Consider the following 27,227-nt stretch of genomic DNA (forward strand, 5'->3'; position numbering starts at 1 on the left):
ACAAGCAGACAACATTGTTAATATTCAGATGTATAATTGTCTGATAGGAAATCACCTCTTGTAAACTAACACACAGAAAAGCAGATAAGCAATGGGATGCCAGTCTAGCTGCATGTGGTTATCACCACACATTCGATAAAAGCCTAAGGCCAGTTGGTTAGTCTGCTTCTTTCCAAAGAGCTACTAAGGATTTGACTATACTGATTTAAAAAACACTCACCTTTTAGCTGTCTTGATCTTGTCACATGAGGTACAACCGCTTTAGCAATGAAAGTGCTTCTTTTAGGTTTTTTATATGATATTCCAATACTCACTTTTTGCTCTGCAATTTCCAAAAATCTTTGGTCTTTTGCTATGGTTTGCTATGTGTGTACAGCTAGATAGGGAGGGCAAAACAGACTTGCCAAGTGGCAAATACCATTTGTTTTACATTACTATTGCTACTTGCTTGAGTGTATGCTTTATGGCATTAAAGATCCCTTTATTGTTATTTTTTATGCTTGGAAGTAGAGAAGGAGAGAGGTCACTGAATCTTCTTTCTCTTAGAAGTCACAACCTTTCTGCCTAAACAACTTAACAGCAGAGCTCTGCTGGAGAGTAACTTGGCCAGGATGAGGTTCCCAGCAATGAAATCAATGATGCAGATTATCTATTAACTGTTGATATGTGAATGGGAACTAGGGGTGTGCATTATTCCGAGTGGTGATTCCGGATTTGGGGAAATTTGGCAATCTACTAGCCAGACAGCCAAAAACAGACCAGGCGGGGGCAGCCGAAGGCTCAGCCGGAAACAGAGCATGACAGCTGCATCTTTCAGCTAATGGGGGTGATGGGGCTGAGTGGAACTCTACCTGAAGCAGAGGCCACGGCATGTGGGCAGCCTCACAAATCAGGCAAAAGCAGGTGCTTGGCAGCAGCAGGTCCTCCTCTTCTTTCTTCCCCGGCAGCCTCCTCCATTGCTTCCCAAAGGCCCGCCTCCTGGAGGAGCGCCTGCTTGAGGCAGATAAGGCTGGAAAGGCTTCCCTAAGCCTCTCCTCCAGAAACTTGCTTTCCCAGCAGCACTTTGAACAATGTGGACATTGAAGGAGCCTCTGTGCTCCTTCTCAGGACATAATGGGAGTTGAGGTTTTTCTATCTCTCTGTTTCTCACATTTCTTTCTCAGCCAATCAGAGGCCTGGTTGACTGTGTCTTATAGTAAAAACTTTTTTAAAAATCCCAAAAATGAGTGGATTGGTGAAACGTTCTGATAGGCCTAAAACTGATTGAGAAACAAGCCTCTAAAGTTCCCAATTGGCACCAATGGACCAAATCTGAAAACTGAAATCTGAAAACGGCACCCCCTCCCAAATTCAGGAAAATCCTAATAAACAGAATGGTTGGGCACTATTTTTGCTGTGTCACACACTCTAATGGGAACATCTTTCTGAGCAACTTCCCCAATGGGAGGCTGTTTGTCTGAGCTGTTTGGCCAGAGAGGCAACAGTAGCAGCAGACCCAAGTGGAATGGAAGACAATGACGAGTTATTTTGGAAAATAAGGGTAACTAAAAACAGTACAATTTCAGTATATTATATTATAGATACTGTAGTCCTGGATTCACACAAAGAGTGTGAATCCAAGACTGCATCTGAGCTGAATATTCTGAATTATTTTGGAGGTGTAGAGTCTTGTTAAACTTTTTCCACTCTTCACCCTGAAAAAAAAATTGCTTGAGAAATTCCATCCAAATTTTTTTTATGAAATCCGGGTATATAAGATAGGTGTGCAAATCAAAGACTGATAACAAATCAGCATTTGCAAGGTTTGCTAAACAGACTGATTTTCCTTTTCATGAAGTTCAACTGAGGCAATTTCTGCAGAGTCCACTGTAAACACTGCACTTTGTTGCTAACAGATTTGTATAGATGTCTAGGTGGCATTTAGAAACCTATTAATGTTGCCAAATTATTTATGACCCCAACATTGAGCTGATGGAACCCCATCTAGGACTGGAACCCACAATTTAAGAAGCAGCGGTGTAGACAAGCCCTTGGTCTCGTCAGACTTTCTAGAGAAAAACTGAGGGTTGGTAATGATCAGGAAAAACATTGCTTTACTCTGGATTCTCATTTGTATTTAAGAATTATCTTATAAATTTGTGAAATTCCTTCATCGTTAAACTAAAAAAGGGCTCTTGATTAAAAACCTGTAGATAATTGCCAATACATCTGCAATATTTAAAACATACTGTATAAATCTGTCTTGCAATAAATAAATAAAGATATGTTTGGGAATAATTTCACTATGTTTAACTTGTGTTTTCATTAGGTTAACTGTATTTGTTCTTACAGTCATTAAATTAGAATAGTATCTGCACGTGATCAACAACTTATGTAAAATATTTAGCTATCATGATTTGGCTGGTTGAAAAAGTAAAGGTTGCCTTTCAATAAAATGAAATACTCTTTTAAAAAAGACTTGTGGATTGCTTTAATAATAACCAGTGTGAATAAAAAAAATGATGTCACCACATTTTAATTTAACTTACGTTGAATAAAGTTGTGAATATTGGAATTCAGTAGATTTACTGCTATTGTTGTTCGTCAGTTTTTCTTATCAGAAAGTTAAAGATAAAAGTTTGTATTCAGTTGGCTTAAATATGCTTAGAGTAGACTGCATGAAACTTAGATGGCCTGGTAGTCAAATGTTCTAAAACTCATATTGTGGAAAGGCTTACTCAGTTTTAATTTCACTCATTTATAATATAGATGCAGATATTTTTAACAGTCATATAGCCCACTAACAAATGAGTGCATTAGAGTGATATTAAAATATATGTACTCATTCACTAGAATTTGAAAGTAACTCTGGATGAATTGTTAACAATGACTCAAAATGTCAAATACAATCCATTCAATATTCTTTTTTCTTTCCTCTCAATAGGACTTGGATTGTACAAAGTAAACACAATATATGGAGATACAATCATTTTGCCTTGCCATTTAGAAGTTCCTAATGACCTTATGTTTGGAAAATGGAAATACGTAAGTGTGATTAATTTTTAAATATATATGCATGAATGTATTTCTGGTATAGTAAAAATATTCTTTAGTTGTATGTAGTTTGAATGTATTCCTTGAATACATGATGATAAATACAGTAGGCTTGTGTATTATGTGAGGCATTTGTTTTAAGATCCTGTGTGTAATATAATTTTCACGTATAATCCAGAACCCAATTTTCCTTACTGGATATAAACCATATCTTGGACTTCTAGCCAGCTCATATCATAGAGTGGTGCTGGAAGACCTACAGATGCCTAGTAAAGTGTTTTATCTTAGCCTCCAGCAGGATTTTATAGTAAACCTCTGGTACAACTTCCAGTAGACATTGACCATAGACCCACACTGGAGATCTAAGAGGGAACAGTTCTCTAGGTCCTCCAGCACAAATCTATGATAATCAAAGCTTTTCATATATAACTGAAACTGCATTCAACAAGCTTGTGTAATATGTGAAATCACTGATTTTTTAAAACTGATATTTACTTTATTATTTTCCCAAAAAAAAAGTATGCAAACAGTCATAATGATCTGTCTAGTAATGTTGAAAGAGGCTGTGCATTTGTAAAAATAATTTCATTACAGAGAAAATGTCTTGGTTTTATAAGTTTTTTAGAATGTTTCATATATTGTTGTGTATTTATAGTCATTATAGTCGTTCTCAGTGGATACATAGAATCAATAATTTATTTCATTTTACATCTATAAATGCATGGAGTACATAAAGGGGACCCAGCTTAGACATAGAAAAATGTTTGCTGAATTGCTGCAGTTGTTCCTTTCCTTAATATATATTGAGAGCTCTACAGAATAATCTGCTCTACCTGATATTGAGAAAAAATGTTGTGAGACACCATAGAATAAGATAGTTTTCTATGTGAGTTTTTTCAGCTTTGAGGTCTCTTTGTTAATATGAATAAGTCCCAAAGTCAAAAGAACAAAAATATCTAACTGACCTCAGTGTTAGGATAGAAGGGGCCAGTTCAATATTGCTAGATAGATGAAAGCATGAGATTGGTAAACAAAAGTCAACAAATAGAACTTGCAGCAAACCATTGTTCAGTGTTCTAGCCAAAATGCCCTGTTTGTTTTTCTGTGTTGGATAGAGCTGTGTATACAGAACAACCTATAATTAGTTATCTGAATCAAATTTTTATATGAAGGGGAGTGTGATGTGCTAACCAATTGTAATAACTGCTGTATGAGACAATTGCCAATAAGTCTAGCCTTTGCTCATGGAATGAGAAGAGGGTGCCAGCTTGTCAATTTCGTAGGAAGCAAACCGCCTTGGGGAATCTGTAGAATTCAGAATTAAATGGATTTAAAGCATGAATTCTTAGACATAGGACCTCATCACATTGAAGTTCTGAAGCCAGGGAACAGTGGGGGCATTCATTGAGCAGCAGGGCAAATTTGGCAGGCAGCATAGAAACCCATTGCCCCTTCCCCATCCGACGGGGGGAAGCATTGCCACCCAACTTCTCCCTGAGCTTTCCCTGTTCTACTTTATGAGAACACAGAAAGCCTCCCGTGTTCTCAGGGCTCTGTCATAGGACGCTTTCAACACAGAGCCAGGAAGTAACCCTGCAACATGTGAAAAGCTCTGTACTAGCTCCATCTTGAAAGTGTCCCATGATGAAGCCCAGACTTCGTGTGATGAGGTTGATAGAGCAATTATTGGTTGTGTAAAAAAGAATTTCTATTTAGAGTACCAGTTGCCAAGACTGTAGTTATGAGGGGGGTGAGAGCATTGCCCCAAGTAAAAATACTGGCACCAAATGAAATTTCTCCCTTAGTTCCAACTTGCTAACATAGAAGAGAGGGAGGTGTTGGAAATCATTCACACCTAGAACTCTTATATTTGATGTGCATCTCATTCCATGGGTAACTTCGTTAGTGTAAGATGTGTTTTGATGTTTGAGTATAAACAGCCATCAGTTTAAGCATGTAAAAGTGATTTCAGGAGCTTCAGGGTTAAAGCCATAGATGGGAAAGGCACAGACAAGATTGTTTAAGGAATGCAAGTTACACAGTTTCTGGAGGCTGGCTATTTCCCTGTGCTGAGAACAGAAGAGAAGAACTTTGTAAGAAAACTTTTGTAATGATGATTCCAGAGATCAGACACTTTTTATGGCTATGCTGCAAATATTGTAAAATAAAGCATAAGTGCTAGTTCTGTGTGAACAGAGACCAAGCTGAATGTGCTTTATTTAAGCTCGTGTCCAAAAGCTGATGTTTTTGGATCAAGGGTGAAGGGGGAGGCCTGGAGGAGAGATTTTACAACCTCTGTAGTTTGGTTTGATGACCCCCCTTTATCACTGTTAAACTTTTCCTGTTCTTTTTCTTCAGATGTCCAAACTATATTTCTAAGTACTCAAGATACTGCAATGTTAGACATTTGGAGAGTGCAGAAAAATTTATGGAGAGTTATATATTATGGGGGGGGGGGGGGAGAGAGAGAGAGAGAGAGAGAGAGAGAGAGAGAGAGAGAGAGAGAGAGATGTCCTCATTTTGCTGTTCTAGCTATGCCCCTGACTACTGATAATGTGTATTTCAGCTGCTTAGTAACTTTGATTTCTTAAGTCCTAGCTAGTACATCATTCTATTCCTATAGTAGCTAACCAGATACATAAAGGAAGTTCCTGAGCAATAAAATATAATAGCACAAAAACACTATTTCATTCATGCTTCCTAGCAACTAGCATTAAAAGACATCCGCCTCTAAGGGCCCTTCCACACAGCCCTATATCCTAGAATATCAAGGCAGAAAATCCCACATTATCTGAGTGTGGATTCAGATAACCCAGTTCAAAGCAGATATTGTAGGATTTTCTGCCTTGATATTCTGGGATATAGGGCTATGTGGAAGGGCCCTAAAACTTCTGGTAATATATAGCCATCATGACTTGGAGCCAACGACAGCACTCTCCATGAATTTGTCTCATCCTCTTTAAAGCCACTATTGTATATTTTGGGAAAAAAATCACATGGTTAGTGTTGGTTTAATTCTTTATTTGATTCAGTTATTTTTCTTAGTTATGAAGCATCCTAAGAAGTGATGTTATCAGCAGCCTCGTTACATAATTTATATGGAATCTGGTTGTGTGCCTCTCTACTTGTGAGGCCAGTCTTACCATCTAATCACACTTAACCCCCCCCCCCTTTTATGGGCAGCCATTGTAAAATTACTGGGAGTCATGGTTGCTATCAGACAACTTCCGGTTGTCTCTCCCCCCCCCCCCCCGGTCACAGAAATACAAAGCAATTGTGAAATTGGGCAGATCTGTAATCATGGGGAGAAATCGTGAATTTAGGCAAAATAGCCTAAATAAAGGACATGTTATTTTAGCTCAAAACAACATGTGATTGGGCCCGTGACAGTCTCCATTCTGTTTCAGAGCTTGCCATGGTGAAAAGGGGCATTCCAATGGGTGGTCCTCAGCAGTGAGTTGTCCTCCCTCTTTACAGAAATACATAATAACTCCTTTTCTTTGCAAATATCTTTTAAAATTTATTAATGACAACTATAGTGTAATAGAGGCATTATAGAACAGAGAACAGGCAGTTTTCCTTTGCTGGTTTGTTCCAATTATAATATTGTACTTAGCAGAGAGCTGTCATCCGTGTTTATAGAAATGCATGATTACTCTTTCCTTTGGAGTAAAGTTCCTTGCGTGGCAAAGATAGTGAAAGGAATAAGGATGTTCAGTCACAACAGTAGCTTCAATTCCTCCTGTATAGGTTGCGAAATTGAATTGTAGCAATGCAGCATTGAGAACACAAGTGCAAACAAGGGTGTGTCTGAGTCTATGATATTCTATCTGTACACAACAGTTCATAGGACCTGGCAGCTTAAGTCAAGGTAGTTCATATAGGCTTAACAAATTAGTTAGCTTTTAAACACCCAGAAGGTTTCTCTTGTTTTAGCTTCACTACATTGATATAAATAGCGGAAGCATTTACTGAATGTTAAATTTTCCATGAATGCAATTTACTAAAACATCCCACTGTTGTCAGTTAACTCTGTAATAAGTCATAGTAAAAGGATGTATACAATATTATACAGAGATAATCTGGAGACATAAGAATGAATACCCTCAAAAGGTGCATCTATACTGTAGAATTAATACAGTTTGACGCCACTTTAACTAATATGGTTCAATGTTATGGAGTAGTGGGAGTTGTAGTCTTACACAATCTTCAGTCTTCTCTGCCAAAGATTGCTGCTGCCTCACCAACCTAAATTCTAGAATTCCATAGCATCGAGCCATGGCAGTGAGAGTCAGCCATATTCACAAAGAATTCTGATGCTTTCTCAGTAAGGAAGCTAATTCAGAATTCGTCAGATCATTATACAGGCAGTCTCTGAGTTACAAACATCTGACTTACAAATGGCTCATCCAGTAGAGTCTCACTTATCCAACATAAATGGGCCGGCAGAACATTGGATAAGTGAAAATTTGTAGCACTTTCTCTGAGTTTACAACTTTAACAAAGTGCACTTTAGCTAGTCTATTACTTAACTTTGCTGTTTTTAATTCCATTTTTTATCAAGTGTGTTTTTATTTCATAGGTAAATGTTTAAATTTTATCATTGGTATATGTTTTTGTTTACTGATGTATTGTTTATTGTCACTGTTTTTATCTGATACTATTTGTGAGCCACCCCGAGTCCCCTTTGGGGGAGATGGAGGCAGGGTATAAATTATTATTATTATTATTATTATTATTATTATTATTATTATTATTATTATTAAAATGTTGGATAATAAGGAGGGATTAAGGAAAAGCCTATTAAACATCAAATTAAGTTATGATTTCACAAATTAAGTACCAAAACATCATGTTTTACAACAAGTCTGCCACTTGTTTGAGAGTGTGGCTGTGCTTGTGTTATTGTTTGGTGTGTTGGCTCGCTGCGCATTGCTGCCTAGAGAAAAAACTGTGGATCCAGGCAGGAGGCCGACTGTGTTGGATAATACAGAAGGTTGGATGAGTAAAGGTTGGATAAGCGAGACGCTACTGTATTTAAGAACGGGGTTGAGACAACAGGAAGTGAAAGAAATCTACCCCTTGGAAGGAAAATTCACTCCTGGAGGAGTTATTATGGGGAAAAGGTGTCTCCAATGAAGCTTTATCTCAAATCCTTGTTTCCACCGCAAGCCAATTTTTTCAAAATCTAATTATCACAGGGACAGAAAGTGCAGTGAAATCTTCTAAACGGGCAGAAACAGCAAAAAAGACACCACAGGGATATGAACTTTTCCCTATGCTATTGAAAACACACACACACACACGGTTGGAGTTGCACTTAAAAATGTACTTGCATACAAATTCAACTTAAGAACAAACCTACAGTTCCTATCTTGTTCGAAACTTGGGGACTGCCTGTAATTGCTTGTATCCTTAATTATGTTTTAATTAAATTTTAATCAAAAAACTTGCATACAGATAATTTAATTGATTGAATTCAAACAACAGTGAGGGAAATGTGATAGTGTTTCCCAATTTGTAAAAGGTATTTATTGGTGCAAGAACGTGAACAGGTTCTCCTTATTCCATTTGTTTTCACTCATAATATTTAGTGTCCCCCCCCCCCACACACACACACACTTAACTTGGATTAATTGACAAAACTAACACTTTTCCTTATTTTCTAGGCCAGTTATTTTATTTTATTTGTCCCATGAGAGCTTTGCTAACATCCATAGTTTCTATGCACAATACTTTGTGCCTCCGCTTGTGGTTCAAGAAATTGTTAGCTAATTTACACAAACAACACTAAGGGTTCATCTGCACTGACCAGATAGCTTCAAACTGCAGCGGAGCTAGCTAGTTAGTTTCAAACAACAGATAAAGCATGCTGATAAGTGCACTGCAGTGCAGATTAAAAATTTAAAGCACATCAAGCAAAGTCAGGGGAAAGTATTAGCCCTGAATGCACATTGGTGACCTCCAAATGTAAAGCACACTGCATAGTGAAATTGATTCCACAGCATGTGAAGCTCATTGAAGACACCTGCCTACACTGAAGTGCTTTGTAAAATTCATAACCCAGGGCAGGGTGTACCAAAAAAACATCCTAATGGCATAGCTGGACAACAGTGTACCAGTGCACACCCTGAGAGCAGTAATTGATTATCTCTACTGGTGATAGTCACTTTCCCATCTTGTTTACTCCTCATATGCCTCTAGAGCACTGGTGCGCATATCACCCAAAAATGAAGAAAATGCTTTTTCCAGCAGTTGTCAAGCTATAGAAATTTTAGATTCTGGTTCGAGGCCACCTTCCATGGTTAATGTAATCACTTTCCCTGCCTTAAATCTGTTCCAGAAATGTCAGTCTAATTATTCGCACATTGATGTGGGTTTCTTCCAAAATGGTTCCAAACTGACCTAAGCAATCAGCATAGATCTATTGACCAAGTCAAAAGTGAACTATGGAGCTGTGTATATTTACTTTAGGGACTGTTGGCTGCCCTAAAAAAGTACAACACTTTCTGCAGTGATTTCAATACCAGTGCATCTTACCACTTTACCATGGGTCTTTGGATCCCTGCTACTAGATAAAGAAAAGTTTTAAAAAGTTTATCACATAAAATGTGTTATATAGGGCATATGTATTCTATGCATACATTTGCATTGTATGGAATGATAAAAAAAATCTAAGATCCTTTAGCGCAGGCATGGGCAAACTTCAGCCCTCCAGGTGTTTTGGACTTCAACTCCCACAATTCCTAACAGCCTATTGGCTGTTAGGAATTTTGGGAGTTGAAGTCCAAAACACCTGAAGGGCCAAGGTTTGCCCATGCCTGCTTTAGTGTATAGTGTAGGTATATATTCAGTATATTATGCACCACTACAATAAATTGTGCAATGAATGCCACAGACTTGATCTTACCTGTTGCAAAGTAATAGATTGGTTTGCTATTAGCCTAGTCAAAAGTGAGCTATAGGGCTGTGTGCATTTACCTGAGGAACTGTTGGCTGCCCTAAAAACTACATCATTTTCTGCAGTGATTTCTATACCAGTGTAACTCACCACTTGACCATGGTAGCCCACTGGATAATCTAAGGCAAGTTACAACTTCAGGGCCTTAAAGGAAGACAATAGCAAACTGCCTCTGAACAAATCATTCTGAGAAAACTCTGTAATAGATTCACCTTAGGGTCATCATGAGTGAAAATTGACTTGAAAGCACATAGCAAGTGCCTTGGAGGAATTCTAACCAATAGACTAGGACTTTAAGAGCTACATTGTTTTACCTATAGCTATACTGCTGCTGATTAAATAACATTTTAATGGTCTTTGAAATTTTCTGGATCAATTAATTTGGTCACATTTTTTGTATAATTTTGGAGCAAGTATTAGATGGACAAAAATAGCAATAATAGGTTTTTATATTTTTCTTGTTTATTTTTTTTTATTCTAGGAAATTGCAAACAAGCCTTCAGAGTTTATTGCCTTCAGATCTGCAACCAAAAAAAATGTACAGTATGATGATGTACCAGAATACAAAGACCGATTAAGTCTCTCTGAAAATTACACCCTATCAATTAATAATGCAAGAATTGGTGATGAAAAGAAATTCGTATGTATGCTTGTAACAGAGGACAATGTCTTTGAACAGGCTACAATAGTCAAGGTGTTCAGTAAGTACCAATTATTGTAACAACTAATAAAATTGGTAATTAATGTGCAGCTCTTCGCTTAAGAGATTTATTAAGAACATTCCGAAGGCAAGGTTGTGAAAAGCATCAGATTACTTAGTTGTTCTGTCCTAAATGCAAGCCCTAATTTTATGCTTCACCTTGGCATAACAGATTTTGCCATCATTTCTGTCTAAATGTGAATGCCAGCAGTCTGCTCCAAACAACTGTAGTGTGAAGACATGATTTCTCTTACTTACTTACTTACTTACTTACTGTATTAATATAGAAATGCATGTTAGGAAGAAATTTTGAAATGTGAATTGTGAATGTTCTTTGGTGCTCTATCACTGCTGAAATATGATTGTAGTATATATATATATATGTACTTCATTTCTTGTCTTTATTCCTAAGAAGGCGGGGGGGGGGGGGGGCATAGCATTTACTGGCCAAGGAAAAAAGTGCAGTATACTTGTAAACATTGATACTGGCCTGTGCAGACATTAGCGTCATCAACTCAATTATTAAGGTGAAGGTGTTTTTAATTCTATAATTCAATATCAGTAAACACAGTAAATTGTCCATTAAATATTCACGTGAAAGACGAATAGAAAGAAAGTATTTTATCAGCTTGCTAAGGCAAAGTATTTTATCAAACATGCAAAGAATTAGAATGCAGACCACTTTCTTGAGTTCAAGATAGATTGAAAGTTGTATTTGTACCCCATATTTGATCTTACTCATTAGATCAGTATTGGTATTTGCTGGAAGATGGAAGATCTGCAAGTGGGGGTGCCCAATAAATCCCCCCTAACATTTCTGCACAGGTTGTGTCCTCTTCAGACCTTTTGGCAATGCAAAGTTCTCTCAAGGGTTTTGGGAGATGTTCAGCTGGATCTAATGACAATGAAGTGAACCCATCATACACATTTTCACCCTCACACAAATGCTTGAATAGTGTTTTAATGAATCTGGGAAACTTTAGGAAAACACTATAGTTTAGTGTTCCTTTCTATGCAGTGTGAAGGGCTTTCAAGAAGAACTAATCTCAAAAATCAATAAGAAACACAAGAGGTAGGGACAGCACTGTACTTCATAAGCTTTTCTTCAGATGTTACGGTGATCATTTTTAATAACTTATTAAAAATGGCCACACAATCTCTGAAGAGAAGCTTATGCCTGATGCCATTTTTAAAAAATGGCTACTACCATTACCCTCCACCTCAAGTGCCCCAATGGCAGGAAGACCACATTCTTCAGGCTTCTCCGCATTTGTACACATTAGTGTTGAATGCACTTGGTTGGGAAAAGAAAGGGAAGAAAAAGAGATGGCTGCCTTTCTTTCTCCAGTTTGTCAGAGGTTGTTTTTGCTACTATTACTGCTGCTGTGGTTGTTATTGTTATTATTCCTTACCTACCTCGTGTCACTGCACTTACACTGAGTTTCTGATAGAGCAGTAGTTCCCAAACTTTGGTCCTTCAGGTGTTTTGGACTTCAGCTCACACAATGCCTAACAACTGGTAAAATGTCTGGGATGTCTGGGAGCTGAAGTCCAAAACACCTCGAAGACCAAAGGTAGGGAACCACTGTAATAGAAGCAGGTTATTTTCTTTGCTCTTCTTTCTCTCTCTCTCCCCCCCCCCCCCGCCCCCACTTTTAAAACCACATTATCTTTCTTTTTATTTATTAATTAATTTTTCTAACTGTACTGGTATAGATGCAAACATTTGAAGATCAGTAATCAATGTACACACACCCCAGTTGTAACCCTTCAAATAAATGTGTCCTCTCTTTTTTTAGCTATTCCTAATTATGTGCTCCCTATGTAGTTTTATAAGGAGAGGCAATATTTGTCACATGGCCTTAAGTTTTACCCTCAACTTATTTGCTTATAGCAAAATATATAATTTTGGCCCCAAAACCTGTCATTGATATATACATGACATTAACGTATACATTAGCCCAACAAATACTTTTATATTTTTCAAATAATCTCTGTCTAGATGAGCAAACACTTATTTCAGGGATTTCTGAAGATCTTATTAATTTCCTTGTATGATAAAATGTTTCCAGTGGATTGGAAAATAATCTTATTCTTTTTCCTGTTTCAGCTAAAATGTAAGGAAGAGCTTTGCTGCCAGTTGTTTATACAACTCTCTTCTAAAGCTTTCAAGAGCCAATTCAAGTTTAGCATAACAATATTTCATATACTGTATTTTATATTACACTTGAATTGTAGGAATCAAAGCTCAGTTTACTGGCACCATGATGTATTCCTGTGAATAGTTAATTTTGCTGAGTTAGCAAGAACCAAGGCTCTTAACATATAGATTTTTCTGAACTTAAGCATATAAAATATGATACTTTGAATTTTTTGCATTTAGAATTAATTTCCATATAGCTTCCAAAGAAGGAGATTCTTACAAACACCATATGTTTTCTCACTGAAGTGTATAAATTATATCCACAGACTTGGTTCCCACTTTTTTTTCCCAAGCAGAACTGCTATGTCTGTAGAGATAGAGATAGTTCTGTCAAGCTTATTGTCTCCCAGTCCTCAACTAATGGACTGGCACAACTAGCTAACAAGCTGTGTTGGGGTACTGTATTGCTAACACTTGTCCGCAGCCAATGCTGGATTATTCCAGTATCACTGTTAGTCAGATTTCTTGCCGAACCTTGTCAGCAATTTCATATGCTTCTTCCAAGACACATAATCTTTCCTGCATTTGTATTTCCTGTCACCATTACTTAAAGACTCAGAGCTTCTGTTTTCACCAGACTCCTAGTGTTATAAGCTTCTAAACCACGGCTTAAGTAGCCTGCTGAAATTTCTCACCTAATGCTATTAATTTCTTGAGCTTTAAATATACTGCTTCTTTAGAAGACACAACATAAAAAGCTTAAATGAGCAGTGAAATTACATATTTGTTTTGTCTTCTCAGCTGTACAGTGTAGCACTTGTGTGTAATAAATAGACTGACCTCTAACTTGTGTTTATTTGGTTGTCTTAGTGATTTTAGTAGCATTTGCATTCAAGGAATTGTGTTAAAGCTGGCAGACAAATAATCTGTCAAGCAGTAGGTGAATCCCAGAATGCTTCCCTCAGCAATACTTACTTTAGCTTATCCCTGTGTAGATAAGATAGCTCTGCAGGAGTCATAAATGCCTTTTCCATAATTTAGACCACTAACTCCGTTTGCAACAATTAAGCAGTTTTTAGCAATTAAAGTGGCATCAAATTTAGTTCAAGTCAAACGGTCTGTCTTCTTCCAACATCAGACACAGCAGTCTTATCTGTCTTTTTTGGAGTTTTTGTTTTTTGTTTTTATCCTTTTGTCCTGATTGTCTGGGGAAAAAGCTTTGACACAAGAACATTGAAAACACTTTGAAGAGATCTAACAGAAGGAATCTAATTTTGATAATGCCATTTAAATAATAAATGAAATTGCTTTTACTGAGCACCTTAGTATCATCAATCATTACAGCTTATCAGTAAATGCAGGCCAAGATCCATCAGTGTATTTGGTATTCAGTATCAGTGAACCAGAATTTTTTTTTCTTCCCTGTCATGTCTCAGGGATGTCAGAGCAGTCCAGAGGACCTCTGAGTAGATATTTAAGGTGTACATTATGGATGCAGAAGGTAAAGAATGCAGGTCCTGGTGGAAGCAATAGGATCCTGATAAGCAGATCACTAGCTTTTGGATTCAGTATACTTTTTAATTATTAAAAATTCTAAAACCATTTTAGAATGGTGCATTTGTAAAACTGTTGTAGTGGCCAATTGTCTGTACAGGATTTTCAAAATCCAAAATTGTTTACATGGGTAACTAGTAGAGTTATACTTTTGCTTTATGGGATTCACAAACTTTGCTTCAAGCAAAGAATTACTAAAAATGTATAAATTATCTTCAGGCTATATGTATAAGATAGATATGAAACATAAATAAATGTCATTATTATTGTTGTTATTATTATTATTATTATTTATACCCCGCATTATCTCCCCAAATGGGACTCAATGTGGCTTGACATAAAAGCATTGATATCAAATTTAAAATATACAAATATGGAAACATTAAAACAGAATTAAACACACTCAGTACTTAAAAACAGTTTTAAAAATTCAGTTGAAATCCATCAAACCTATTTAAAGTTTAAAACATCCCCTGACTAGATCTCAAAACACCTTCAACTTTAAACGCTTGTTCGAATAAAAAGGAACAGCAAGGAGGGGGCTGTTCTGACTTTCCTGGGCAGGGAGTTCCAGAGTCAAGAGGCAGCCACTGAGAAGGCCCATTCTCTTGTTCCCACCAACTCAGCTTGAGATGGAGGTGGGACTGAGAAAAGGGCCTTTCCTGAGGATCTCAGGGCCCAGACAGGTTTGTATAAGGCGATGCGGTCAGCCAAATCACCTGAACCTGAACCTTCTAGGTCATAACCAGCATTTTGAATTGTGGCCGGTAACAGACTGCTGCAACCGGGGGGGGGGGGTTGACCACTCCCTGTAGCCAGCCCCAGTTTGCAACCTGACTGAACCAGCTGAAGTTTCTGAACACTCTTCAGAGGAAGCCCCGCATGGACTGTGTTACAGTAATCCAGATAGGATGTAACTAAGGCATGTACCACTTGGCCAGATCTGGCTTCTCAAGGAACGGATGCAGTTCGTGCACAAGTTTTAATTGTGCAAAAGCCTCCAGGTTCAGTGCTGAGTCCAGAGGACGCCCCAAATGCAGACCTGTGTCTTCAGGGGGAGTGTAACCCCATCCAGCACAGGCTGGATCCCTAGTCCCTGGTTTGCTTTCTGACTGACCTGGAGCACTTCTGTCTTGGTAGGATTAAGTTCCAATTTGTTTGCCTTCATCTAGTCCATTACTGATGACAGGCACTGGTTTAGGGTCAGAATAGCTTCCTTGGCATTAGGCGAAAAGGAGTAGTAGAGTTGGGTATCATCTGCATATAAGTGTCACAGTCCTAGGGTCAATCCCCACAGACAACCTCGGTTCTTCAAGCTTCCAAAGGTATTGGTATTTTTAGACTTGAGCCCCATTTTTAGACTTGTGCCACTGCCTATATCTCAGGCCCGCCTTGTGGGAACAAGGGAGAGGGCCTTTTCTGCTGTGGCCCCCCATTTGTGGAACTCACTGCCCATTGAAATCAGGCAAGCCCCCACTCTTTTAGCCTTTAGGAAAGATCTAAAAACATGGCTCTTCCGGTGTGCTTTTGGTGAGTAACTGTTATACACTTCTTTTGTTACTCCCCCCAACATCTATCCTCTAGACTGTTTCTCTATCTTATGTCCTTGTTCCCCGTGGTTTTATTCTTATGTCTTTCTCACCCCAAGTTTTAACTGAGTGTTCATGTGGCCCGCCCTACTATATTGCTTTTTTTTATTTTGTGTTGTACTGTACATTATTATTTATTGTATTGTTCAATTGTATTATGATATGTTGTTTTATATTTTGCTATATTGTATTGTCCTGGGCATGGCCCCATGTAAGCCGCCCCGAGTCCCCGTTGGGGAGATGGTGGCGGGGTATAAATAAAGTATTATTATTATTATTATTATTATTATTATTATTATTATTTTCAAGATATCCTATTACGTACATGTGATATTCTGAAATCAAGAATATCCAAAATCTGAAACAGATTCCCAAGCATTTTTGGATAAGGGATACTCAAGCTGTACATTCCAATAAATGCATTAGAATGGACATTGGATTGTTGACCTTAATGTGCATTTAGGGGTGAAGCACTCATGTATAAAACACACCTGGTTTATTCAAGTTATAAACATTTACATAGATAATAATTTTATCTACATAACTGTAATATCACCAAAACCTTTACATTTTCTTTACTAAAATTTTCCCTTTAAAAAATACAGAACAGCCATCACAACCTGAAATCATAAGCCAAGCAGAGTATTTAGAAACAGAACAGTTAAAAATGGTAAGTGAATCTTATTTCTTTTAAATGTATTTACTACTTCCAAATTTTATTAATTTCACTCTGCCCCATATGAACTAATTGTGATTTCACAGTGTCGAAATGTAGCATGTCCTATGTTCAAGAAATATATAAAAATAAACTAGTAATAGATTTGTCAAAGGTTCTCTTTCTGGCCACATACTAATTGCAGTTACCCATCTGACTTTCCAAAAATTAAATATCTACAATAACCTTGAATTTGCCTGTGTTTCATGGTTTTGTACAGAAATACTTAAGGAGCCGAAAGCCTCATCAAGAAGAATCCTAGACTGACAAGAATCTTCATAGTTTGGAATTATTCTGCACAAAATTTGCATGAACTTATTGTATGCAGAAAACAACATTTTCTGAGCAATAATGACATTTCCATGCAGAAATGCAAAAAACCCCAAAAAAACCCCATATGTTATTTTTGTGCGGATTCTTTGAAAACCATATGGAAAGAAAATTGTTCTTTCCTCCAGGAAGAAAAATAGTGATGAATTGGTATTCTAGGGTTTAGTATGGCTGCATTGAGCATGGTCAGGCAAAAAAAAAAACCAAAACCATATGATGCCTGGCATTTCTTGAATATATGTACTCTTGCTACTTGTGCAATAAGGGGGAAAAGTTTCTCTACCTACTTTTGACACTGGAAGTGTGATGAGAATGCAAACATTGCATGGAGCAATATGAAATTTAGGAAAAAGGAAGAGTTTGGTGCTTTTCTTTTTGCCATTTAACTGCTAACATAAGACTTCCTATATGTGTTTATAGGGATTAGAATGATGTGTGACAGGAAACATGTTGCGTTCTAGTCCACATCATAAAGATTATGGTGGGACAGTGGATTAAATGTTATGGGATGTATTTGACCAAACAGTCATAAAAACTGAAGGCAATTTCCTGATATCTTGAACTTCATACCTAATTATGAAATTATTATCTTTTTAGCTTGGGCAATGTATTGCAAAAGATGGTTATCCAGAGGGAAACCTGACATGGTTCAAGAATGGAATTGTTCTTCAGCCTGTTGAAGAAAGTGAGTTTTAGAATGTGTGTGCATTTTGTTGTACCTTCAAAAATAACTTTCAGCTACTACAGTGGAATTATTTTTCTTAAGTAATTTGCCATATTCCTAAAATTACTTCTTAAGCACTGTTGCACCCCAGTGAGAGTCCACCTTGCCCTCAATACACACCACTGAGATAGATTTGATATAAATAGTTTATTGATAAAAAGATAGCAACAAGTAAGGCACAGAGAAATAAGGAAGTGCAATAATCCAAATGCAAATGTAGTAATCCAAACAGAGTTTAATGTTCCAAAAACAGCAAGTAAATCCTTAAAAGACAAGGCTTAAAACAGGAACATGAGCTTCAAAGCAAAATCCAAAGTACATGATACAAACAGGAGCATGAAAGCAAGAATACTTTCCCAAGAAACCATAGGCAACACTTGAATCAAGACTTGAGGCTTGAAAACAGGAACCATAGGCAGCACTTGAATCAAGACAGGAACAAAGCGGGAGATCTTCCTCTGAAAGCAAAGTTGCTTGATCTGAAATGTGTCCCTACATTTCCCCTTATTTACCCATTCTTACAAAACATGAAGGCATTCCTTTGACCTTGGGTTCCCAGCCTTTTGGCAGCAATCCATAGCGAACGTCTAGAGAATTTCATTCTCAGACTCAGCCTTGTTTCTCTGTCTAATTTGACTTCCTCATTATCACTTTCAGAATCACCTGGCTGTTGCTGACTTTCTCTGCCTTCCTCCTGTTCTGAGAGCTGGGAAAGGTGACTCCTCCCATTCTGAGGGCTGGGAAAGGTGGCCCAAATATCATCTAGGAGCTTTTTAGAAATCAATATTGAGTCCCTAAATTGGCTGCATAGAGACTTCCAATCACATGACTGCTCTACACGTCTTCTGATTACATTTGAAGACCTTTTTACCATCAGGGAGTTACTAGTTTCTAAATATGGGGCATTGTCATTAGGAGGTTTTTTTACGGATCCCTTAATCTGCCCCTTACCACTGGTCTAAAATCACATCCTCTAGATTTATCATCCACTAGTGACAATTCTATCCCAAACTCTTCAGACAGCCCCCCCCATAATTTAGATTCTTGCCCCTTAGTACCACAAGTTTTTGCCCATCCGTTTTCCCAACCCCGCTCACAAACTCTACCTCTTTATAGTCCACCTAGTAGTCCACCCAGCATCCGGGACGAGTCCCTCATACTGTTTTAACAAGAAATATTCCTAGCCTCAACACAAGACAGGTCTCATATGGTTCTCCTTCTATGGAGAGCTAACTAGGTCCCTTAGTTGGTAGTTCTGCCTTGCCTGGCTCCCTTGGGGAGGGGGCAGTTTCCGGGGGAAAAATATTGAAATCGTGTGGGGAAGGAGGAAAAACAGTTGCCATTATCCCATGGAGAAGCGAAACAGAAACTTTGCAACCCTGGAGAAGGCTAGGTGTGGTAGTCCTCATGACAGACCCCCGGGCTTAAGGGTCTGCTACTGAATGCCAGGTCCGTTAACAGTAAGACCTCTATCATCCAGGATCTAATCCTTGATGAGAGGGCAGACCTGGCCTGCATTACCGAGACCTGGTTGGACGAGCTGGGTGGGGTAAATCTCACCCAGCTGTGTCCTCCTGGTTTCGGGGTAGGCCAGCAGGCCAGGCCCAGGGGGCGAGGAGGAGGGGTTGCATTGGTCTTTCAGCAGTCCATCGCCGTGGCCAGGTCCGCCATTCCGCAATGTTCGGGTTTTGAGTGTGTCCACCTGAAAGTGGGAGTCCAGGACAGTTTGGGGATTCTGCTGGTGTACCATCCACCCCCACAGCAGTCTCTCTGCCTGAGCTTGCAGAAGTGGTCTCTGGTGTGGGGCTGGTCTCCCAATGCCTAGTGATGCTGGGGGATTTCAACATCCACTTTAACAGGTGTAGCACAGGACTTCATGGCTGCCATGAGAATCATGGGACTGTCCCAAGTTATAACTGGACCCACCCATCAGGTGGGACACACACTTGACTTAGTTTTTATTGCGGACGGTGGTGTGGTTGGGGTGGAAGAACAAAATATGCTTCCATTGTCATGGTCCGACCACCATCTGGTCACTTTAAGACTACTTGCAACTGCTAACCTCTGCAGGGGTGGTGGACTGATGGTCCGCCCCAGGAGGCTTATGGATCCAGATGGTTTCCTGAGGTCTCTTGGGGATCTTCCTGTCATAGAGGCTGATGATCCTGTCGATCACTATAACAGAAAGATGGCCAGGGCGATAGACATGATCACCCCTGAACGGCCCCTCTCTATCCACCGACACACCAGGGCTCCCTGGTTCACAGAGGAGCTGGCTGTGATGAAGCAGATGAGAAGGGGACTAGAGTGCTACTGGCAGAAAACTCACAGGGTAGCCGACCGAGCATGGGCTAGAGCCGCCATTAAGGCCTACTCCATGGTTTTGTGGGTAGCCAGAAAGGCTTTCTCGACTGCCTGCATAGCGTCTGCAGCTAATAGACCAATGGAGTTGTTTTGGGTTGTTGGAGAGCTCCTCCACCCATCGCAGGGGGGGAGACCTCTGACAACCCAGCAATCTAATGCAGCGATTTTACACATTTTTTGCAGATAAAGTCGCTCGGATACGCTCTGAGTTGGATGCCAGTGTTACTGCAATGCCAGGTGAGGTGCCTGAGGCATCTGTCTGTCCGATTTTGATGGATTCATTTCGGCTTGTGCAACCCAATGACGTGGACAAGGTTCTTGGAGCGGTGAGAGTGACCACCTGTATTCTTGACCCTTGCCATTCTTGGTTAATCAAACTGACAAAGGGAGATCTGGTAATTTGGTTTGAGAAAATAATAAATTCCTCGTTGGAGCAAGGGATTTTTCCATCTAGCCTGAAACAGGCAATAAGTTTAAAATTTTTAAATTTTTAAAAAATGGATTCCTCCATTCTTAATAACTATAGGCCGATCTCCAATCTCCCTTTTTTGGGCAAGGTGTTGGAGCGGGTGGTTGCTTCTCAGCTCCAGGGATTCTTGGAAGATGCCGATTTTCTAGACCATTCGCAGTCTGGCTTCAGGTGTAGTCACAGTACTGAGACGGCTTTGGTCACCTTGGTGGATGACCTCTGCAGAGAGCTAGATAGGGGGAGTGTATCCTTTCTGGTTCTTTTGGACATCTCAGCGGCTTTCGATACCATCGACCATGGTATCTTTCTGGGACGGCTTCGGGGGCACTGCACTCCAGTGGCTCCAGTCCTTCTTGGAGGGCCGTTCCCAGTTGGTGAAGCTGGGGGAGACCTGCTTGGACACCTGGCCATTGACCTGTGGGGTCCCGCAAGGTTCTATTTTATCCCCCGTGCTTTTCCACATCTACATGAAACCGCTGGGCGAGGTCATCTGGAGTTTTGGAGTTGGGTGCCATCTCTACGCAGATGACACTCAACTCTACTACTCATTTCCACCCAACTCCAAGGAAGCCCCTTGGATACTGAACCAGTGCCTGGCCGCTGTAATGGCCTGGATGAGGGCGAACAAGCTGAAACATAATCCTGACAAGACAGAGGTCCTCGAGGTCAGTCGTTATGTCTGATCGGGGCATAGAGTGGCAACCTATGCTTGACGGGGTCGCACTCCCCCTGAAGGCGCTGGTCCGCAGCTTGGAGGTCTTCCTGGATTCGGCACTGACACTTGATGCTCAGGTGTCAGCGGTGGCCAGGAGGGCCTTTGCACAACTAAAACTTGTGCGCCAGCTGTGACCGTACCTCGTGAATTCTGACTTGGCCATGGTGGTCCACGCCTTAGTCACCTCTAGACTGGATTATTACAATTCACTCTACATGGGGTTGCCCTTGAAGACGGCCCGGAAACAACAATTAGTCCAACGTTCGGCAGCCAGGTTGTTAACGGGAGCGAATTACAGGGAGAGATCTACTCCCCTGTTTAAGGAGCTCCACTGGCTGCCGATTATTTTCCGGTCCCAATTCAAAGTGCAGGTTCTTACCTATAAAACCCTAAACGGTTTGGGACCCGCCTACCTTCGTGACTGTATTTCCCCCTATGAATCTGCACAATCTCTTCGTTCATCCGGAGAGGCCCTTCTCTCACTCCCAGCACCATCACTGGCTCAGTTGGTGGGGACGAGGGAGTGGGCCTTCTCAGTAGTCGCCCCCAGGATCTGGAACTTCATCCCGGGGGAGATCAGGCAGGCCCCCACCCTTGCTTCTTTTTAAAAGCAGCTAAAAACTTGGCTTTTTCACTGCGCATTTGAATAACTGAGTCCCCATGACCAAAAGTCAGATTAATACACCTTCTTTCGCACAGGTTCCTCTTCTCATAACAAATTGGCCGTCTCCCACCCCTTTGGTCCAGAAATGTTTACACTTTGTCCTTTGGCTCCAAAGCACTTTAGAACTGTATTATTGCACCTTAGTTTAAGTGGCCCCTCCATGCCATCCCCTCCACCAACCTGGTGGTCCACTTTATCCTACTTTATTTTTAACTGCTTTATATGTTAACTGAGTTTTATGGTTGTTTTGTTTAAAGTAACTGTTTTGTATAAATGCTGTTTTTACTGTGTTTTTATTGCAATATGTTTTAACTGATTGACTTGTTCTGTATCTTCGGGCCTGTGTCCCGTGTAGCCGCCCCGACTCCCTGCTGGGAGATGGTGGCGGGGTAGAAAAATAAAGTTACTTACTTACTACTTACTTACTCTGATCTGAAGCCTCTATTATCTCTGCTAGCTCATCTTGGCTGCCTGCCTGAGGCCTTCTTAGAATCTCTGGCTGCTCAGACTATCTAACATTTCCTGTTTCAGACTGTGTAAACCCAAATCCCCCTTCATCATCAGCAAATCCCCCTTCATCATCAGACTGAACCACAATAAGCACTACCATAATGCAGTTTTGAATGATGTTGATTTTTTTAAATTTTCTTTCTAAAGCTATTGTCATCCATGAACAAACTAATGTGGATCAAGCAAGTGGACTCTACACTGTGATATCGTCACTAGAATATAAGCCAACAAAAGATGATACTGATGCACAGTTCACTTGTACAGTGACATACTTTGCACCCACAGGACAAGAAACAATGCGATCAGAGTCAGCAGTTTTTGAAATTCATTGTAAGTTCGTAAATCTAGAATATTAAAATTGTACCACCACTTTCTAAGATAGAAGCATGAGTTTTATAGGGTTTTAGATAAGCAAGGCAGGGCTCAGGGACAATAAAGTTGATGGAAAGGCTGTGCATTTTATGACAATGGGAAACTTTGTTGTGTGTGTAGTTTGAAGATGGGTGTGATTAGCTGAGGCATACGGACTGGTAGAGAAGAAGGCACTAATGTAGATAAGAATGCCTAAAACACGTTAATGAACCTCGGGAAAGGATTTATACTTCAAGGTGTTTAAGTATCATCAATCATTCTGTAACATTTATTACTGATAATTATTAGTTTTTCTCACTTGTTATAAGAGATGAGTGTTTCTTATCTCTTATTAATACTCGTACATTATAAGTTGCTACAAAAATTGCTTTTCCCATCCAATATTTTGTTGCTGAGGTTCTTCCAAATCTAGCACCTAGATCACAATTTGTGGTGTGTACTACATACTCTTGCTGTTCAAGCACTTGGAATAACTGTTGCTTAATATCGATTACATTTTAGTAATAAGATCATATTTTCCTAAGTGCTTATAATTCCAAGACATTTTACTTGTTTCTCTGTGTGCTTATGTTGTATTATAATGACAAGAGCACTCATGTTGCATTTCAGATTTGGAAGGGAAAAAAAGCTAAATCTTGTTAAGAATGCCAGTGAAGTTATAATTAATTTGCTTTTGTTTCATTTCATCCTAACACAGATATTGGGCAAATATCTGTGACATTTAAATCTGTTACTTAGCAAATGCCTGAAATAGCTTTAAGGGGACATGAATATGTTGCATGCAAATTTTGAGTACTGCCCAAGATATAGTGCACATATGTCCTGCTAATGATAAATGTTTTTGGAACTTGCTTCAAATTTTTTGAAGAAAGAAATATTCATGAAAATTTCCATCATCCCTTTAATTTCTCCTGGAGGAGGAAAACTGACTAGCAACTCTTTTAGTAAGGTGGCGCTCTTTTTATTTTAATGATAAGTGATATATAAACATCAGTAATAAAATTAACAAAATAAGGATAAGTTAAGCAACAACTGTGCTATTCCCATGCTAGTAGGTTGTTTTAGGATCCACACAGTCATATAACCCAGAATATCAAGGCAGAAAATCCCACAGTATCTGCTTTGAACTGGGTTATCTGAGTCCACACTGCCATATATTCCAGTTCAAAGCAGATAATCTGGATTCAGAAACTGGATTACAGGGCAGTGTAGATGGAGCCTCACAGGAAGGCAAAAGCAAACTTCCTCAGAACAAATTCTCATGATATTTTTCCTTACATCCGTTATGAGTCAGAAATGAATTGAAATCACACAACATCTATTACAACGCCAGCAGAAAATCTTATGTGATACAGCCACACTGTCATATTCAAATAAACCATTCTCTCTTTGTTTTACACATAATTATGGCTAGCCATATGCCAGTTACTTTTGCTTTTCCAAAGGGAAAAAATGACATCTGTTCAGCAGTTACAGGATCTCAAGCTGTACTTGCAATGATCTCATATCTCCTTGAGATTCACATTTTTTGTTGTTAATGATCAAACATGATCTCAGCACCCTACCTTTTCACCCTGGCAACTGCTCAGCCAAAGAGTTTGAAGAGGTACTACATGTCCCATTTGGTATCCTCTCCCAGGCATACAGAACATTAAAACAAGTAGTTACAGCAGAACCCCAAGGGGTGCTCCAGCTGCCTGTTCCTGAAGTCTGAGATCACCAAAGATGTTATTTTCTAGCACCCAATCCTGTAAATCCTTTAGTTGCGATACTTCTAGGATGAAAAGGTTGAGATTGGAGAGGTGAAATCATTGGACAAAGATAGTCCATCATCGTACCTATGCCTGATGATGTAGGACCACAACCTTTATTTCTTTATATTTCATTACTTGTGAAGTATACGAAGTACTGCTTAAGTTATGGCACAACATAAATGACTGTTCTTCTACAAGATAACAAATTTGAACAATGGCCATTGTGTCAGCAAACTATGCATAGTACCTTGTATTATAGTCAGAATGTTGCTTGATATAAAACTGGAATATTTATTTTCCCTTACTTTGAAGTAAGCTAACTTAAATTCAAAGGGGTATATATCTGAGTAAGTATACATAGAACTCCGCTGAAAATATAGTACCTAAAAGTAAATTTATGTGATTTCTGTCAAGGAGACCTACGTGGAATTTGAGTATTCCATGAAAGAGTGTTCCCTTTAAAGGCTTTACATCAAAATGAGGCAATATTTTTTAGTTTAATAATAATAATAATAATAATAATAATAATAATAATAATAAAACTTTATTTATACCCCGCCACCATCTCCCCAACGGGGACTCGGGGCAGCTTACATGGGGCCATGCCCAGAACAGTACAATATAGCAAAATATAAAACAACATATCACAATACAATTAAACAATACAATAAATAATCATATACACTGCAACACAATATATATATATATATATATATATATATATATATATATATATATATAACAGGGCGGGCCGCATGAGACACTTAATTAAAACTTGGGGTGAGAAAAGGATAAGAATACAATCACGGAGACTAGGGACATAAGATAAAAACAATCTAGAGGGTAGATGATGGGGGAGTAACAAAAGAAGTGTGTAATAGTTACTCTCCAAAAGCACATCTTTCCTGAAGGCTAAAAGAGTGGGGGCTTGCCTAATTTCGATGGGCAGTGAGTTCCATAAACGGGGGGCCACAGCAGAATAGGCCCTCTCCCTTGTTCCCACCAGGCGGGTCTGGGATACAGGCAGTGGCGACAGGAGGGCCTCCCCTGATGATCGAAGAGATCGGGCAGGTTTATGGTAGGAGATACGGTCACGGAGGTAGGTGGGTCCCAAACCGTTTAGGGCTTTATAAATGATGGTCTGCACCTTGAATTGGGATCGGAAAGTGAACGGCAGCCAGTGGAGCTCCTTAAACAGGGGAGTAGATCTCTCCCTGTAACTCGCCCCCGTTATTAATCTGGCAGCCGAGCTTTGGACCAGTTGTAATTTCCGAGCCGTCTTCAAGGGAAGCCCCACGTAGGGCGCATTACGGACTGAATTCAGTTTTAGAGAAGTTACCACAGGAAAAGAATCCATTCCAATGACAGGTAGTGCCAACAACAAAAATAAGGAGAAAATACTGATATATTTTAGAATTAAATCTCTTTTGTCAGCAACAAAGCCTTAAGACAACCACTTCATCCCATAGGAGGGAACTCATATAACAGCTAGGAAAGCTCAAATTATAGTGTTGTGAAGAAGGGACATGGCTATTTGAGAAATCCACATGGGCTTTCTCTGCCGAAGAGTGCTGATGCCTCACCAAACTACAAGTCCTAGGTTTCATAGCATTGAGCCAGTAGTGACAAACCGCATTAATTCTACAGAGTAGATCAGGCATGAGCAAGCTTTTTTGCCTTGGGGCCACATCGTGGGCCTGACCGAGACGGCCTGTCCAGGAGGGAGAGGGCCTGTGAGAGGGTGGGGCTGGGAGGGGGTGAGGCAGGACCCAGGTCATCCTCAGGTTGTCCTCCTGGCATAAATATGGAGCTGCTCACTCCATCTTCATGCCGGGAGGAAGACAAGACATGCGGCAACAGCCCCGATCCTCCTCGCCCGATCTTTGGACTGTCCTCTCAGCATTATGCTGGGAGGAGAGCGAGACAGATGACAGCAGAGAGCGCTCCGGAGGGCTCTTAGCCACTGAGTGCTGTCCTTGGGCTGTCCTCTCAGCATAAGGACAGGGCCACTCGCACTGTACTTATGCCAGGAAGAGGGTGAGACATGCTGTGGCTGAGAGCACTCCAGAGGGCTCTCAGTTGCTGCATGCCTTCCTCCCCTGTCCTTTCTGCATAAGAATGCAGTGGGTCACCATGTCTTTATGCTGAGAGGACAGGGAAAATGAGGAGGGCCTTAGGTAAGGGTCAGCAGGCTGCATCCAGCCCCCGGGCCTTAGTTTGCCCATGACTGGTATAGATACACCCTGAGTGGAAAACCCTGGGAGCTAAATACAGCTTTGCATATTACCTATTTTGTACTTGTAGCCATTGCTCCAGAGGGCTATCTGTGCGTGTAATGATCCTCTCTCATCCCCCCCACCCAAACAGTATTTGAGATAGAGAGAGATTATTAACTTATATACCTATTTCTTTACAGATCCTACAGAGAAGGTCAAAATTCAAGTGCTTTCGCAAAGGAATAGTATTAAAGAAGGTGATAACATTACCCTAAAATGTTCAGGAAATGGTAACCCTCCACCTCAGGAGTTTTTGTTTTACATTCCTGTAAGTATTGACTTCCTACAAAGGCTGATATGAAAGGGGAGGGAAAAAAGGTAATAATATGTAGCATTGAACAAATATCTATATAT

General features: G+C 39.7%; 1 protein-coding gene across 8 annotated transcripts in view; it reads left to right on the forward strand.

Annotated features, from left to right (window-relative positions):
- Nucleotides 1-27,227, forward strand: part of alcam (activated leukocyte cell adhesion molecule) — a 214,307-nt gene that overhangs the window by 133,595 nt on the left and 53,485 nt on the right. For 4 of the 8 annotated variants that reach the window (XM_062974834.1, XM_062974832.1, XM_062974837.1 and 1 more), the window contains exons 2-8: nucleotides 2,924-3,024; nucleotides 10,476-10,695; nucleotides 16,586-16,650; nucleotides 17,623-17,710; nucleotides 20,297-20,350; nucleotides 22,619-22,801; nucleotides 27,014-27,141. In XM_062974834.1, the coding sequence (XP_062830904.1) occupies nucleotides 2,924-3,024; nucleotides 10,476-10,695; nucleotides 16,586-16,650; nucleotides 17,623-17,710; nucleotides 20,297-20,350; nucleotides 22,619-22,801; nucleotides 27,014-27,141 (839 nt within the window). The remainder of the gene's footprint in view (nucleotides 1-2,923; nucleotides 3,025-10,475; nucleotides 10,696-16,585; nucleotides 16,651-17,622; nucleotides 17,711-20,296; nucleotides 20,351-22,618; nucleotides 22,802-27,013; nucleotides 27,142-27,227) is intronic. The other 4 variants (XM_062974835.1, XM_062974840.1, XM_062974839.1 and 1 more) reach the window with 2 other exon arrangements.

The sequence above is a fragment of the Anolis carolinensis genome, chromosome 3 (assembly GCF_035594765.1).
Source record: "Anolis carolinensis isolate JA03-04 chromosome 3, rAnoCar3.1.pri, whole genome shotgun sequence".
Taxonomy (NCBI): domain Eukaryota; kingdom Metazoa; phylum Chordata; class Lepidosauria; order Squamata; family Dactyloidae; genus Anolis; species Anolis carolinensis.